At 39.7% G+C, this 16,513-nt stretch overlaps 3 protein-coding genes across 3 annotated transcripts; 1 reads left to right on the top strand and 2 right to left on the bottom strand.

Annotated features, from left to right (window-relative positions):
* Positions 1-290: 290 nt before the first annotated feature.
* Positions 291-2,963, top strand: LOC135461815 (protein NCBP2AS2 homolog). The gene is made up of 4 exons (XM_064739057.1): positions 291-346; positions 1,362-1,395; positions 1,840-1,912; positions 2,506-2,963. The coding sequence occupies exons 1-4, from the start codon at positions 324-326 to the stop codon at positions 2,658-2,660; spliced, it is 285 nt and encodes a 94-aa protein (XP_064595127.1). The 5' UTR covers positions 291-323; the 3' UTR covers positions 2,661-2,963.
* A 683-nt stretch (positions 2,964-3,646) lies between these two features.
* On the bottom strand, positions 3,647-10,092 carry LOC135479595 (uncharacterized). Its single transcript, XM_064759487.1, has 6 exons — positions 9,458-10,092; positions 8,907-9,035; positions 8,483-8,608; positions 7,813-7,914; positions 6,564-6,936; positions 3,647-6,037 (listed from the first exon to the last, which is right to left on the bottom strand). The coding sequence occupies exons 1-6, from the start codon at positions 10,080-10,082 to the stop codon at positions 5,887-5,889; spliced, it is 1,506 nt and encodes a 501-aa protein (XP_064615557.1). The 5' UTR covers positions 10,083-10,092; the 3' UTR covers positions 3,647-5,886.
* A 2,753-nt stretch (positions 10,093-12,845) lies between these two features.
* Positions 12,846-14,738, bottom strand: LOC135462063 (uncharacterized). The gene is made up of 2 exons (XM_064739412.1): positions 14,280-14,738; positions 12,846-13,499 (listed from the first exon to the last, which is right to left on the bottom strand). Exons 1-2 carry the CDS (start codon positions 14,491-14,493, stop codon positions 13,099-13,101), a joined length of 615 nt encoding a protein of 204 aa, XP_064595482.1. The 5' UTR covers positions 14,494-14,738; the 3' UTR covers positions 12,846-13,098.
* Positions 14,739-16,513: the final 1,775 nt, after the last annotated feature.

The following is a 16,513-nucleotide window of genomic DNA, read 5'->3' as shown; positions in this document are numbered from 1 at the left end:
CCTCCATGCTTCCACACGCGCACATGTAAACTACACTCACGGTAAAGGTGGTGACTTTGTAGCACACACGAATGTTATATGCCCGTATGAGCAGATCTTTTGCGGATGAATCTCACAGGAATATTAATTTATTGGTTCTATATCAAAACTTCGCTTGTAAAATTCGGTGTGATCAAAGGTGTGGGAATTAAAACGCAGTAGTCACGGTATGATCTATGTTGGTTGATGTAAGCGGCTAAATTTTCCCATCGTAGAGCTCTGGTATCCTGAAGCCGGTCTCAGTCAGAGGGGGAATGTTCGCTGCTTGATGATATCAGACGACGATGGTGTTACGGGCGATTTTAGGGTACCGTATTATATAATTTTCACTTGATTGTCCTGTTCAGAAAAGTCTGTAACTGTGTTCACCACATTAACGAAGAATCAGACGGCTTTGTGGGTAAATAAAAGGGTGACCTGATGTTGATGATATTTACTCAAGCTTGTACTATACTGTACACAATGATGTACATGTAGGGCCTAAGTCTAGTCCACCTAGATGTACTCATTTTGCTATTTTACAATTGACATTCATCGTAACACTGAGCACATTGCCGACCCTCAAACAAATCGTCGCATATCTGCGCACTCCAACTCGATGGAGCCGATCTCAATGAGGTCCACGCTTACGGGACCCAGGCTTACCTGCACTGAAAATACAAGTTCTTTATGCCTTGTTGGATTGAATTAAGAAGGTTGAAGCTGTTCTTAGAGATGGCAATCGAAATATAATAGTTTTCTTGATGATTTCAATACCAAAACTCCGGTGTATTTCAAACCCAGAAATAGGTCTGGTCACGTAACACTTCGAATGGCTGTGGACGGCGAGGCACTTGGTAAGAGGAGTAGGGCCTATTAGAGATTCCACTATAAAATTACATACAAATGAACAGAGGAGGTGAGTTACAGTGCCATAAGTGGGGAGGAGATGGGAGTTTGAAATGTGCGCCATGTTTTTTGAGAGTTGTTGATGGACTTGGTGTTACGATGAATGTCCTAATTTTGAAGTATCACACTGAGTCCATATAGATGGACTAATGTAAGTCCAGATCTATGGTACAATGTTTTTGTTGACAAACATAGATCCATAGAACTAAAATTAGAAATTGAATAGTGTCAGTATCATGACTGGAAACAAAGAGTTAGACACAGCTTGTGATACCGTAACCTGTACTGCCTAATTCATTGAGATAAATGATCTCCCTCCGTATTGATCTATCGACCGAATGAATGTTAGAAATATAAAATATAAGGGAACAACATATGACATTCTTGAATTAACTTTACGCATCTCTTATGTGTGCATTATTTACCTTTTACAGCTATCTGTCCCGGAATGAACAACTTATACAAAAGGTAATCATTTAAATTTGAAGCCTTTTGGCTTTACATTGCCTGTAAATTTGGTGTGATATTCAACTTGAAAGACGCCGGGCATTTTATAAAGCATGTTATGGTGATCACACATGTATTGATACTCCGCCATTTTTGCAGTTAGCTGTGCCCATCAAAATCATATCGTTGTTAGATGTGTTAGTAGGCCTGTTTGTTTGCCACAAGCCTACTGCTTTTGTCTCCAAGTTAAATGCAAATTTCTTGACACTTTTCGCTACAGTATGGCTGAAATACTGACATTAAGCCCTATACTTTCAATCATTACTCCAGTAAGCTTTAATATTCACTGTTACTGGTACTTTATATATGCACCTTGGAATTTCATTGTGTGTTCTGAAATAAACGACGACGTACGATGTACATACATTACAGTTAATTATATCTGACATACTGGTTTATTTTCAGCTAGCAGATAGCTACCCAATGCGTAGAGCTGCACAGATGACTGCCTTTCTGTTTTTCAAAGGAAAAGAAATAGGTATAAATGCATATTACATAGAACTTAGCTTTAATATTACCTTTAGAACTGATTGGATGGAGTTGTGCATAACTTACATCTCCCATGCTCTGTTTCACATGACCAAAACAGAGGAGAAGTAGTCCTTGGGAACCCAATTTGACAAATGAAGATTGGGGTTGTCAATAAGTAATATTTCATTTGATTGGTTTGCTTAGATATTCAGATCATCAGTCTGTGTTTTGGCATCTCGCAGACTTTTGAAGAGCATGAGTGGGACGGGAAGCTGTTCTGTCCAGTAAATTCTCATGGTACATTGTGTTGTATTCTGATTTGTTCATGTATAACGTATATTTATGCGTACAAAATGACTTCCAAAAATTTTAGAGCATCGCTAACATGATTTTTATCTGTGAGTGGAGTTAACCAAATTCTGGCCACCAGAAAATTGTTATGAATAAGCATATATACAATGCTTTGTCAGTTTTTGAAGTATGGATTTAATCTGAGCTGTTAAAATGGAAAAAAAAAACCTACCCCATACAGACAGTTGTATGCTATTCCAGATGATACTGTTGTCTCTTTAATTTTAAAATAGCCAATTTCTCTTTTAGGTGAAGAAAGCATGCACAAACTAAAAGATTCTGAGGCTATGAACAGACTGAGAGAAGAAGCAAAGATCAGTGGAAGCAGGTTTAATACATTTACTAAAGAGATCAAGGATGGATTCAAAGAAATAAGCGATGACATCAAAAGGCGACAAAGATGACAGGTGTAATGCTTATTTTAACAGTGCATGACATGGGTGATATTTTGTCCTGAGATCTTCCCATACCATGTGGGAAGAATTTTCGTTGCCTGTTGCAAAGTGTGCACCTTTGCAATGACATAAGATATTTTAATTATACATTAGCTGACTTGATGTGTGATAACACTGGTGTTGTACAGATGTATATATAAATGTTTGTACATAAATGTACATAGCTGAAAAACAGATAGTGGACCTACAAAGTAATTAACACATGTACATAGATTTGATAATAAACATTAAACATTTTATGATTGCAATTTATAGTCTGTGTTCATCTTTTTTCTTTTGATATTTCAAGCTTGTTTATGTCAGATTTGTCAGGTTTTTGGCACCCACAAATGTGACCTGTTTTTCTGTGGTTGATCACTAACGCAGCACTCAAAACTTTCAGCTTTTCTGACAGCCATGACAGTTGTCAGGTTTATGGGTGGAGAAAGCTTGAGTGCCCGGAGTAAACCAGTGACCTTCACTAAGTTCCCAACAAACATCTGGACTTAAGGATGAGGCTGAAATTTTCAAAATAGGAGACCATGATGCAATCACAGGCCAACACACCCAACTCACTTTATACCCAAGGCAAAATCTGTTGCCACCATGCCCTCTCATTGACCAGGACAAAACAGGGCCTTCAACTCAAATGGTGTGGTCTCATTTTCACCAGTGAAATCAGACAGTATTGAAAATGGCCTGGAGTGTCTAGCCTGAGTGAATATTAATTTCAGTGAATATCAATTAAATGAATATCAAGCTGGATGCTTCATTAAATAAAATAAAACAAACTCTCATTGTAAACACTGATATGCGCATACTTTATTGCACTAAGAAACTTGTAAAGGTGAGCAAATAAAAATAAAACGTGTAAATGTATACATGTATAAGAATAGAAACTCAGCAAAAGGCACTGAGCACTAATATGTAACATTAACAGCAATAACACTGCCTCAGGAAAACATGGTACAACTGATGGCACAATTTGCAATATTAATATACTGCACTTAAAAACTGGAATGTGACCAGGAGCACTCGTATTACATGTAGACAGGTACAGCTCCTAAATGATGCCATCACATACGTTATAACATAGAGCATTAGATAATCTACCTAAAACAAATATAAGCACTTTTATTATGATAAAACTCAATGGAAATGTACTCTAGTAGTAATTCCTAATTAACATCTGAAAAACATTGAGGTGTGCCTCTAGCTGATGTGATACATTAAGTAATAAGTGCCGGTCGTCTGGACATAGCAGAAGTACTGTACTATGTGAAGCTTGGAATAAGAAGCGTGTAACATATGTAGCTGTAGACAAGCAACTGAAGGAAAAACACATTGAACAGCCCCTAAATCTGCAACAAGTCTATCATAACCCCTACAACACAGCTTCAGGCAGTCCTCCAAACATCCCTGGAAGGTACGTGGTTTTTTTTGGACAACTGTCCCTATTTGTAATGGTTTTCACTGTTTAATGATGCAGAAAACTCACCTCTCCTTTAACATCACGATCCCTTTACATATGAAAATCTGATGCCAGAATACCGTTCTCTTTGGACAGACCTGGGATTAAGATAGATGTCTATCTTAATCCCAGGACGGACTGATAACCTAAGCCGGTTACGAGCATAGTATAAAACTGATGTAATTGGCTTTTAATAATGTATGTAGTGGCCTAAATATGTTTGACTTTACGGATAGGGCTTAACTACGGTTTAATGAAAGAAATCCATTTCAGAAAAGAACATACTCTGATCAAACTTCATGATTCAAAACAAGGCATTCTCTTGAGCTGGGGAGACATTAAATGGATTTTTTCGCTCATATATTCATATTTTGTGAATTTCTAATAGTCTGACAAATATGTCCTTACTGTTGAAGGCATATTTCACAGGCAATCTTGTCCTTTCTGAAACTCTCTTGTATCAAATATATCAGATACAAGCAAGAAAATATGCCAGCAATTTCACTGTCTGTGTACAGTGTCTGCTCCAGAGAACATCGCCTGCATAGTTTGCTGGCGGTGAAGTTCATCACTACAAGCGAAACAATCTAACTTATGCATCCCAAGCTTGAGGTGATTAACATTTTATTTCCCCTTGCCTCCACGAATCCAACAGGACCTTATTCTTGCACTACAACCTTATTATACAAGTTGAACAAATCCTTAAATGGTTTCGCTTCAAGTTTGTAAAAGAGGCTAAAATCTTTTAACCCTCAGCAATATTAAGGCACCCAGCCATTTCAGCACATGAAGGCAATTGTAAATATGTACTATTAGACACATGCTCAATCCTCACAACAACATGTACATGTATCGCTTTACTAAAGCTTTTTTTGTTTTATAAACATTACATCCATCAATGGTATCATCATTTGTACTTAAATACCTACAGCCACTGAATCACGTGAACATGTACATGTACACATGTAGCAATGTGGTCTGGAACAGTAAAACCACTAACCACAACTGAAGTCCTGGGCCTAGTTTCACAAAGATGTAGTACATGTACCATAATTGCACATATAGGACAATGGTATGGTAATAATGACATACAACATATCGTGCGCCACTTTGTGAAACTCGGCCCTGGTCCTTGGCTCACAAAGTTTTGAGCTTTACACAAATTCAGTCTTAGCATGTTACTGCCTTATATGTACCATATAAGCACTTGCTTTCATCTTTGGTGTCACAATTAACACAATTTCTTAACAATTACAATGATAACTGACAAATTTAGCATAGCAAACAGTTGTAAAGTTACTAGTTGCTAGTCTCTGCCTGGCCTACATCGATTTCATTCATCGATGACTGGGCGTGTATTCCCTGTAATAGTTGTGAGAGAACAAGAAAACTTCAGCACTTTTACCCCATGCTAGTATCAAATATAAGCTTAACAGGCACCCTAATATTTTTCATGTCTGGATATGTTGTAACACGTATATCTTTTGGTGTTCAATATTCAGTGGAGAAAGAAAATAATCATTACTGTGTGAACTAGTTCAGAAAGGTTGTCCATTGAGGTAACTACATCAGACCATAGCTCAATAAGCATGTACAACGTGCACGTAAAAACAGGGGAACCCTCATTCAATAAGCAAACAACATGACCCGTTCGTGGCAGAGAATACAAGGCCGTGGACAGCTGGGGTCTCTCCATCAGTACATGTAGCAGATTTAGCTCAATGTTCATGGTAGGGAAGACAAGGCCCTAGACAGCTGAAGTCTCTCCTTCAGTAGCAGCTTTAGCTCAGTCTTCAACATGGAGAAGAACACCTCAGGGGCCCTGTCGTACATTCTGTGCAGCTCTGCCAACAAGGAGCCATCCATCTCTGGAAATCTGCAAAACAAACATAATTACCAGATAGTAATGGACAGTTATAATCAGATACATCAATAGATTACCTTATTAAGCTCAAGTGCAAAGTTGTAAAAAACACTTGAAGTTGCCAACAGACAATGACCAAAGACTACAGCTGCCAATCCATTACTAGACCTTGACTGGAATTAATCTGACTCTTTGTGTCAGGCTGATTTCAGAGTGAACTATAAGGCACCTTTCATTTCTTTTATTGTTCTCAAGGCATTAGGAAGTCAGCAGTGGGCTTAGGCTTACATGCAGTTCACTGGTGGCCACTTGCCTTCTACCAATGTAACATGAAACAAGCCGAAATGTTTGCCTTGTCAACTTGTCAAAAGATCAGTGGTTTGCTCCAGGCACTCTTGTTTCCTCCACCATGACACAATTGGAAAATTCTTGTGAATAGCAATATAATAAATCAATATTCTGGTTAATGTAACACTGACTTTTGCAGTTTTGTATGAAGTCTTTCAAGACTTTCGACAGGGAAGTGACAAATACATACACTGACAGTCTGTTTATTCCTGACTTTGACAACCAGTCTGCCACTTGAGCTTCTGACCACTTCCTCCAATCCACTGACAGCCCTGCATTGGGAAGAATTCCACCTACTTCCTGTTGATGACTTTGCTGAATCAACTGCTCAGTTTGCTGGGTAGTTCTCTGAAAAGTGACCCTGTTATCTGGAGACACCTGCTTTCCTCTGTTCCCAAGTTCTGACAATATTTTAGCTAGAGCAGCATCAACTTGATCCGTGTGGTAAACAGAGATGTAGAGCCGAGTTCCAACTAGCATGCCCAGCCAGCCATCTGGAGAGTAACTGGGCTCAACCTGTAGCGGCAGTACAGCCTTCCTTAACTTGTATGTGTACTCAGCCTCTAAAATCAACAAACAGTTATTTCATGTCTTTACCGCAATGGCTCGAACCAATACAAGTAGTACCTCAGTGACCATTATTATTGTTCTAGAGCACAGAATCTTGGACTGTAGGCAAATCTACAAATCTATCATCATATTTTGACCCTGAAGAACTTTAAATCCTGACATCACTTAAATAAAAAAGGAAGCTCTTTACTCTCAAACCTGTTCAATTCTAAATAAATAAAAGTTTATTCACTGCCAATTCTTCAAATCTGAATAATCACTTATTTACAGTCAATATCTGTTTACTAGTTAACCATGTGTATCACACTTTACTGCTTTATTTTCATAAAGCAATATTCCTACTGTTAAACCAAAAATAATATCCTGTTTTCTTATTCATAATGATGGAATAAATTCAATTCATTATAACTGAAATACATTTACAAATATTAAAAGAAACATTTTTTATGGAACATGTACATTTATTTATTTGCTTGATTGTTGTTTAACACCATGCAAAAGACTTCATTATTACACAATGGGGGTCAGTACACCAGAGTGCCTGCATATACCACCAACCTTCAGCAAATTACTGACAAACTTTTCCACATGCACAGCATACTGGTGGAAGACCAATTGTCTTCACAATCAGCCACACATGCGTCAGTGACCACTTTGTCAAGGTCGGCAGCCCGATGAAAAGTGAAAATGAGAATGTACAATTTTCAGTTGAAGGACAGGTTTAAACTCACACCCCAAAACCACATGCATTTGACAGGCTTTCTCCATGAGGAACAATATTTAAGGAGAAATCTTAAGCAGTGATGCAAAAGACTTTTATTTATCAAGCAGTATGACAAATTACACGATGGTGGATGTGCTGTGCTGACCTGTTCTGCAACTGGGGCTATCCTTGTACTTCTGGGACATCGCCACAATGACAACAGCTGCCCCCTCTACAGCCAGGGCCATGGCTTCCAGGGTGGAGCCACCTGTACACAACAACACACTCAATAGAAATGCCTCCACTAACTACATGTGCATATCACTCTGAAACTATGCAACAAAAACAGCCACCAAGCATCATCTGTTCATCCTGCTAATAACAAAATCTAAATTGGATGCCAAGGACTTCCACAAATGTGACACAGTTCCAAAAATTACTGCACATTGTTCCCTTGTACTATTATAATGTACTACTATAATGTACTACTTATCAACCATAGGCAACATTTGTACTGGAAATGGGACAAACAGGAACAAAATGCAACAGAGCTTGGACCTGAAAGTTCTGAGATAGAAAGGTTCCCATTTCTTCCATCTATGTGCAAGATGAAGCAAGCTTGAAGAGAATCTTTGCTTGATGATTCTCTATGAACTTTAACATGCGAAAACCGCAGTACAATAACTCACCATTACAAAAATATGGACTAGAATAAAACAGATTGAAAACCCCTAATCTCTAATCAAAATCTAGGTGAGTATATGCTATTGGTAGCAGACCAAGAAGACCACTCGTACACTTTATGGCATCAAGTGTACAACACATAACTAACTCACTCATTTGCTCTACATCCATCCACACTTTGTACCCAGCATCCTTCAGTTTGTCCTTGACCTTTAACATGATGGGTTTGGAGTCCCACTGATAACTGATCATCACATGGGGAACATTCACCGGACTTGCTGCAACAGACATTTGATAAGCTCAGTGGTATTTGTGCCAGTACATGTTTATACCACCTGCCCATCTGGTAATCAACAATTTTTACCAATGTGGAAAGAAAACACAGATGAGCGCACAAATAAATTATGACACTATTCATTCTACAGGTTTTAGTTAAAATATTAAATTAAAAGTCATCCTTGTAGTTTTTATGACATGGCAATCTAATGAAATTTGGACAAACACTGTACACACTTCTAATACTTTCAATAAATAGTACATGTAAACAGTAAGACATGATATACATCTGTGTCTCACCAAATTTCTCCACTGGCAGAGGTTCAATCAACTCTTGTCCGATCACGACGTTATTCTGGATTTCCCACAATGCTCCTCTGGCTGCATGACACAGCGCCTCGTTGTCACCTTTTTCCAACCTACTTAAAGCTGAAACAACAAAAAAAAAAAAAACAGGCTCTGAATCATGGGATCAAATAAAGCTCATATCCCGTACTATGTAATTTTGATCCATATTTCTTACAGTACCTCAAAGAACAACTCTTTCAATGCCTTTGACCTTGGACCCAATAAAGTGCAGGTTCAACGGATGCCTTGAACAGAAAATTTGTGGATTCCCCCTCTTACCATCAATGTGGCTGTTTAAAAGGTCAATCACTCACTTTCGTGTGCGAAAGTTTGACGGTAACTTGCCAAAGTTCACTGGTTAACCGAGAGTGCTCCAGTTTTCACAGGTCTGACAACTATAAGTGAAAATTCTTTAGTATCACACTAAACAACAATGAAATAACAGGTATAACAGAGTAACTTGTTTAACCTTAAGGCAAACTTTAGAGTACCATTGCTCTCACCTTCTACACAACCACTCTTGAGACACTCATCTTTCCTGGATTTACAGAAGCTGATGAGCCAGAGACCTTTAGCTGCTAGCAGCTGTTCACTGTCTGTACAGTCAGGCTGGAGGAGAGACACATATAGTGGCAGAATCCCAGAGTCAACAATCCTCGCCTTGTTACTGTCATTGACTGCTAAGTTGTTCAAACCATTCAGAACCTCACAGGCAGAGATGCCGTACTTTGTGGAGAAGTGGTACGGAGATTCGAGGGCATTTCTCAGTAACAACGTCATGAAGGTGATGGTCTCCTGGTTTGATGTAATCATGCTGGTCTCGGATTCTTTCACAATGTACGAAAGGATCATTGTTGCCTTTGTTTTAATCATCAAGTGATCGGACAGACTGAACAGCTTGAAGAGTTTGAGATTCTGCCTTAGAATTGAATGACTGTCTTCTCTCTGACGTACAATATTATGCAGTATTCCCAGCAGGCACTTAGCATATGACACCACCCTGTCATTGTTCAGAAATGGCCTCTCAGACTTGAAGTGGTTGGCAAGCGTCAACTGGAAGGTATTCACAAAACCCGAGTCGCATAGACTCTGACAGAAGGTAGGCGATATATCACTGATGTTCCACATGGCATGCAGACATTGCTTGAGCACCTTAAACACAGAATAATTCTCCATGTTAAATAGCCACATCGACTTCCAGTGACAAAGTATCCACAGTTGATCGCACAGCTCCAAGAAGCCTGAGCTGCAGATAATCTCAGCTATATGCCTCCTTTGTTTCTCATCAGGAGTGTATTTCGTTGCCTTCCATATTTGTTTCATGTCATTCTCCAATGAGGAAGAGAAGACGAGGTTTACGTCTGGGGAATTCTCTCTTGCTTGACTGATGGAAGTCACCTGATCTTTGAGGCGCTGTAAGGTCTGGATAAGTATTTCCTCATGGGCTGACTTCTCAATGCCATGTGTACCTGGATTGTCCTCACTGTCTGTCCTTTGTCTGATTTCTGACAGCTTCACTTTCCCACGCTGAGAAGACTGAGTTGGCGGGGGCAACTTGTTATTATCCATGAAGAAATATGTGCTATTTAAGGTTTCCTGTACAAAGAATCGAATGAAGAACCATTGTTAATACGACAGAAGTTATGGGTGTCCAACAGCATCATTACATATCTGTTGGCACTAAACTAAGATCATTTCCATGGCCAAGGTTTAAAGGGCTCTCCTCAAATGACCAGACAAAAAAAGTTTGTATCTGAGTACTTTTCCTATTGGGTTGGCTGAGCGATTTGGTCAGGAGATTTGTTACGTACCCATGGGCTGGGTTTAACTGGGTTATGTTATGATTCCCCGTAGACGTGATTGCTTTTATTACTCTCGCCATAAGACTACAACCACTTACCTAGGTCTCTCACTGTTAAGCTTGACACTCAGCCACTACAGTGATGTTATGATGAATGGACTAAAACAAAGACTGACTTTTAGTGTTTCATGGATGCTGATTTGAAGTGACAATAAGGGTGCAAATAGCCCAAGATTGCTTTGAGGTTAGATTTGGCAAAATTTTGCTCAGCCAAGAATGTCCCCAAACCAATGTCAGAACATGCTCCATTTAAAAACCCGGGGACACCTGTTTAGGACTACAGATATCATTTAGGAAGGGCTAATCGGACATGGCGTGAAAGGGTGTATGGCTTACCACTGGTTGCCCCTGTGGCTACGATACTCCGCCAGCCAGAGAGAGGAGCTGAAATAGTCTCCTGTGACAACCCAACAGAGCTAATAATGAGTGAAACTAACAATAAATTATTGAATAATCCCTCGGGGTGACATCCAGTCTGACCTTTAGACTTGCGGTCACTTATGTGATAATACAAATCCGAAGCATCTTGGTGTATTGTTCAAATCAATAATGTAAAATATGGTACCGGCATATGCATGAAGTCAAGTAACGACAATCGGGCCCTGACTAATACACGCAAACTGTAAAAATTACGGAGAAATCGGTTCGAGTTTAGCCTTTCATAGCAGCGCTCATTTTCCTTTTCCATTAACCTCTAGAAGCTGCAATTACTTCCCCGTGTTCTTTAAAACGTCAAAGCAAACATCAATGTTTCATATGAACTCGAAATTCAACCCACACTATCCAACTTGTTATCGGCAGTGTCGCACCTGTCAAATCCTTTGACAGTCGGACTCATGGGCGATAACTCTTGATGACCGAATAAAGGGGCATAACCACGTAACCTGTTAATCCAACTCTTTCACACGTATTGTCAATCCAGCAAATTTACGTTTGTATTTGCTAGATGTATACTTGAGAGAATCACTTGTTAATGTGTTCTGATGGTGGATATGGGTACCATATGTTTGTCATTACATATGACCAGCAGCCTGTTAAACTTCTTATATGACGCAATCAATATCATGTTATTTTACTCCTTTATTTCATTGTTGATCATGAACCTTTCCCTTCAGTTTTGTGGATGGCCAAAACCGGAACGCCCTGGTTAAATCGCCAGGCCACAGGCCCCCATTAATTTCCCACAAGCGACAATGTTAACGTTACCACTGTAGCTCAGTCCCAAACATTCCGTGGCCAAAAAGCTTTGGTGCATACCTGGTCCAGCCTATGAGAAAGAAGGCATAAACTCATGACATAGGTTTACCGTCAAATTCTGGACCTTTCTATGCCGGCAGCTGGGAGGGGTGTCTAGCAACGCCCAGGGGACGTCACTCGCAGCCTCGTCACCACCTTCATCATTAAAACTCATACCTGCCCAAAGCTTAGACAATTTTCATCATTTTGATACCAAGCATGCGCCCGTACACCCAAAACGGCAGGCTGGCAGCAAAGACTTTACACCCTAAAAAAACAAACACAGAACTACATTCGTTCCCGAAAAACGGGAGTTCTAATAGGGGTCTGTGTCCACCTACGTGAACCTGTGGCAAGTTACTGGCGAAGTATCTTATATGTGACGTGCGCACCATAATAAATGGAGGAGAATTGGTCATTAGCGAACGTTAACTCTTGTACAAACTGCCATCAAAGCGTCGTTGATTGTGTTTTACAAATCCCTAGGGCCCGCATGAGAGGTAAGGGCGTGGAAATCCTCAAATTCCCTGTTCAAGGCGTGGACTACATCCACACCGAGCCTGTCCTAGCGACTGAAAGAGAACAGGTTGCCCGCTAGATCCAGATCGCAGTATAGGATTACATCGCACATGTATTCTACTCGCTCACTGAATCTCTTCACCTTCCACAAATTGCTGTCAAATATGCACGTTTAAAGTTAATTTAAGAAAAAAAAATCCTAACGAAACAAAGGAAAATAAATAAAGTGGAGTAAATAAAGAAATTTTAAGACATGAGTTGATTTCGATACTGGTGTTTATTCAATGTGAATGATATCTCATGAAAATTAGACAATTAATGGTATTTGTAGAAAGCCAACGGTTGAGATACCACGTCAATGTACATCACGACAATTAAACAATACTGCTTTCATGTGTAACTGACACTTTCTAACCAATGACAAACGTGCCAGAAAAGGATATAGAAGACGTCACTGGACGTCATGCATGCGCTATACTAGTAACTTGGAGGAATCGATTTACATGTTTACAACCAAAGAAAAAGGAGTCAATTTAGTTTTCGTGTGAAGTCTACAGTGGTCGGACGCCCGTTAGTGAACCCAGACGAAGTACATCCGGTCTGTGGTGCTCTCCGTGGTTGACCAGACCGTGAGGCTACTGCCAAGATGAACTTCTGTGAGCCCCTGGTCATCTCCGGTATAGGCTGTTTTTCTGAGCTCTCTGTCATTCTTTTGGCGCTGTAGATGTCTGGTAGTCGTAGTGAGTTGAACGCAGAGCGGGTTCTAAGGAAGGTAACGCTGTCGGGATCGTTGTTCGTATTTGCCCTGATTTGGGCGAACCTGTATTCGATCAGCTCCTGGTAACTTTTCTCGTTGATAGCTCGTCTGTCCACAATTTTTTTACTGTCGCCAGATGAACTCGAGTGGTCTGCTGGTCTTTTGTTATACCCTGTAACAACAGGTGAATATGGCTGTAATTAGTGTATACACAGAACGAGGAAAAGTTCCTACAACTGGACCAAAATGTCTTGCATTGACCTGCAGTCGAATTCTCACGACGGAATCATGCATTTTGCAACTCAAAGGGATGGCCTTTTACATGGTTTGTATGAACAGTGCTCATGAGATGATTTTATTTATATAGGAAGGACACAATGCTGGGTTTCTGACTGTCTGAAAATTCATGATCTCAACTGAAAATGTTTTTTCAACCGTTTACAAATATGTTAAATCTAATGCTGAAGTAAGTCACTATTGTTGTAATATTTGGGACAAATCTCTTGAATCCTAAAGACATGAGCCTATTCAGATGAATAGACTTGTAACGTGGAAAGAGCAGCCGTAGGGGAAACATGAAATTTAACGCTCCCTTCTGTTAGAACATTTCCGATAATGGCAATCCATGGGATCAAGCATCCCTAAGCTTGTAGTGATGGGGCATGTCCGGTTCTTTAATCTCTACGATCGTGACTAGTACAATAAAGTGGACAAAGTACACGTAAAGTGAACAACATGCACGCTCATATCAGAGCATTGAAATTTCTACCATCGCGATTATTGTAATCCAGTAAATAATGTACAGGTAAAATGAACAACAGGTACGCCCATATCTGGGAACATTGAAATCTCTATACCACCGTCGTCAAAACCGAGTGGATAGCATACATGTAAAGTGAACAACAGCACTGGACAACACGTACGGCCATATCAAAATTTGTGTGAAACTTACGGCGATAAGCACGGATAGCAGACTTTGACACACCCGGAAGTAGCAAGGGTCCGATATCTCTCTCGATTTCTAGAGTTTTCAGAATAATCCGCACCAAAGCCTGACGTCTTTTTCCTTCAAGTGCTCTCAGTCTTTGTTTCAGTTCGATATCCTCTCTGAAATTCTGTGTGATCACCTTGCACAATCGCTCTGAGGTATATAGACTGTCAGCCATGACAATGTCATATAACCCTTTGTCTCGGGTTCACAAAAATCAAGAATGGATTTGAACAACTAGCCCAGTATAAACACATTTAGAATTGTCCAATCCCTTGTCCGTGCTATCAACAACTCAACGAACAGCTCAAAGTGTGGCCTAGTATACACTGTAACACCTTCCAGACGAATGTCAGTGACAGTCGGCCATGAATTCCGAATCGTTACATGTTTAATTCATTAGAATCCCCGCCTGCTTTGTTAAAGACAAGCTGATTATACGAATGCGTGTATCAGTAATGGCTGACCTCGACAAGCAGTCACCAAACGTTATCTCCTGACCTCGTGTAGAAAGTCATTTCTCTTATTCCCCCATTAAACTGTCCCACTGGTATATATCAACTGAACTTGATGTCAAACTCTCTTGATTAAATCCACAGGAGCAAGAAGAGAGTGCGTGCGTGAGAGCTGATACACCTTGCTTCATTGATAAATTACCGAAATAAAAAATACATAAAGGCAAAGCAAATCCGGCGCGCAACTAAATTAAGGAATTTATTCTTAACTATTCTAATCGTATATTCTGCATTATTCAGCAGTAAACATTTTGGTTGACGACTGTTACACGAATGGTTCCGACGCATAGATTTACCAGATGCTAAAAGAAGTCTCCGTATCAGGCGCCTGTAACAATTAAGAAGAAAAAAACTAGTATAAATTCTGGACATTAACCACAACGACGATGTAAAGCATATGCTTACTAGGTACTCTGGAACAACGTGTGAGACTTGTGAACATTGCTATTGCGCTAAAACGCCATCGTTGGGTTCCCGGAGCAGACTGTAAATTCATGTGACCCTTCACATTACCTCTAATCCAAAAACATTGGCCAATACAGCTTATTTATCTAATTGATGGTTGCTTAACGCCATGTTCAAGAATTTTTCACTTACACGATGGCGGTCAGTTTTACGGGTGGTAGGGAACCACTCCGGAGTAAACCATTGCCCTTTGGCAAGTTACTGACTAACTTTAACGCATGTGGTGTGTAGATATGCAGATCATATAGGTGGAAAGCCAGCTATTGTTACATACAAAGGGAAATTAAGTTATAGTTTGCATTTTAAGTGACAGCATTATACATGACACATATTTAGTGTACAGATATGTAGTCTATCTCTATGTGTTCAACAAACTAGAAAGTCTGTTGAGTGATGACATCGAGTGTATTGTTTTATTGTTATATAGCACAGATTTTCTATTTTGATATTTCCTTCAATAATACACAGAATTATGTTATAACAGAATGCATTCTAGCATCACTCACCCGACATACTGGTTTTCTTTCTTTCTTTGTTTTTTTTTTCAGTATACAAGGGGTTGCAGCGATCGCCAAGTTGGCATTTAATTAGAAATATCATAGAGTGTTATCTTCCTTGATTGCCACATTTGCCCACGAATACAAATCCGTTACATCCCTCATCTGTTCATCGTGTCTTTGATTGATGTATACATATTGCTGAAACTGACCTAGCAGCTATCAATCTGCATCGCGGATATCGAGCGTGACAATGAATATACGTGCCACGGGAAAAACGACCGCAGTGTAGCTGTGAATAGGTAAAGCCATTCCATACATCGTGCAAAACAATGTTCACCTTTCCCAGTCTCACAGTAAACAACTTCAGGCTGGCGTCTTAAGTCTTCATATGGAATTCACTTAGGTAATTTTTGTCAAAGATATAATATACTCTGTGATACCATATAAATAGTTTGTATATAAAACCAAACAAAAATAATAAGAAATACCTATATGTCACAATCACCATATGCATCGGAAAGATATTTTTGAATCAATCGCGACATGAATCATATTGTAGGTGGTTTGATATGCACAGGTACAGACCTATTCACGCCTGTAAGACGTGTACTCCCCGAGGACAGCTATAGCTAGGATGACGACGTTAGTGCGCTTAGTTAAAATCAGTGAGGAACGGGACCTTGACGACAAGATCACAGTATAGCTTAGGTACGTGTTT

The sequence above is a fragment of the Liolophura sinensis genome, chromosome 1 (genome assembly GCF_032854445.1).
Source record: "Liolophura sinensis isolate JHLJ2023 chromosome 1, CUHK_Ljap_v2, whole genome shotgun sequence".
Classification (NCBI taxonomy): domain Eukaryota; kingdom Metazoa; phylum Mollusca; class Polyplacophora; order Chitonida; family Chitonidae; genus Liolophura; species Liolophura sinensis.
The sequence above is the reverse complement of the archived record's forward strand: the minus strand, read 5'-3'. Positions and strand labels throughout refer to the sequence as shown.

Bases quoted from the DNA above. Each gene is read 5' to 3' on its own strand.
- LOC135461815 (XM_064739057.1), top strand. From the start codon at position 324: ATGGTGTTACGGGCGATTTTAGG. The intron at 347-1,361 runs GTACCGTATTAT...TACCTTTTACAG, and splicing joins GTGTTACGGGCGATTTTAGG to CTATCTGTCCCGGAATGAAC. The intron at 1,913-2,505 runs GTATAAATGCAT...TTTCTCTTTTAG, and splicing joins TTTCAAAGGAAAAGAAATAG to GTGAAGAAAGCATGCACAAA.
- LOC135479595 (XM_064759487.1), bottom strand. From the start codon at position 10,082: ATGTGGAACATCAGTGATATATCGCCTACCTTCTGTCAGAGTCTATGC. The intron at 8,609-8,906 runs GTGAGACACAGA...TGTCTGTTGCAG, and splicing joins TCTGCCAGTGGAGAAATTTG to CAAGTCCGGTGAATGTTCCC. The intron at 6,038-6,563 runs GTATGTATTTGT...TTTGTTTTGCAG, and splicing joins GGAATAAACAGACTGTCAGT to ATTTCCAGAGATGGATGGCT.
- LOC135462063 (XM_064739412.1), bottom strand. From the start codon at position 14,493: ATGGCTGACAGTCTATATACCTCAGAGCGATTGTGCAAGGTGATCACA. The intron at 13,500-14,279 runs GTAAGTTTCACA...CTGTTGTTACAG, and splicing joins TGCTATCCGTGCTTATCGCC to GGTATAACAAAAGACCAGCA.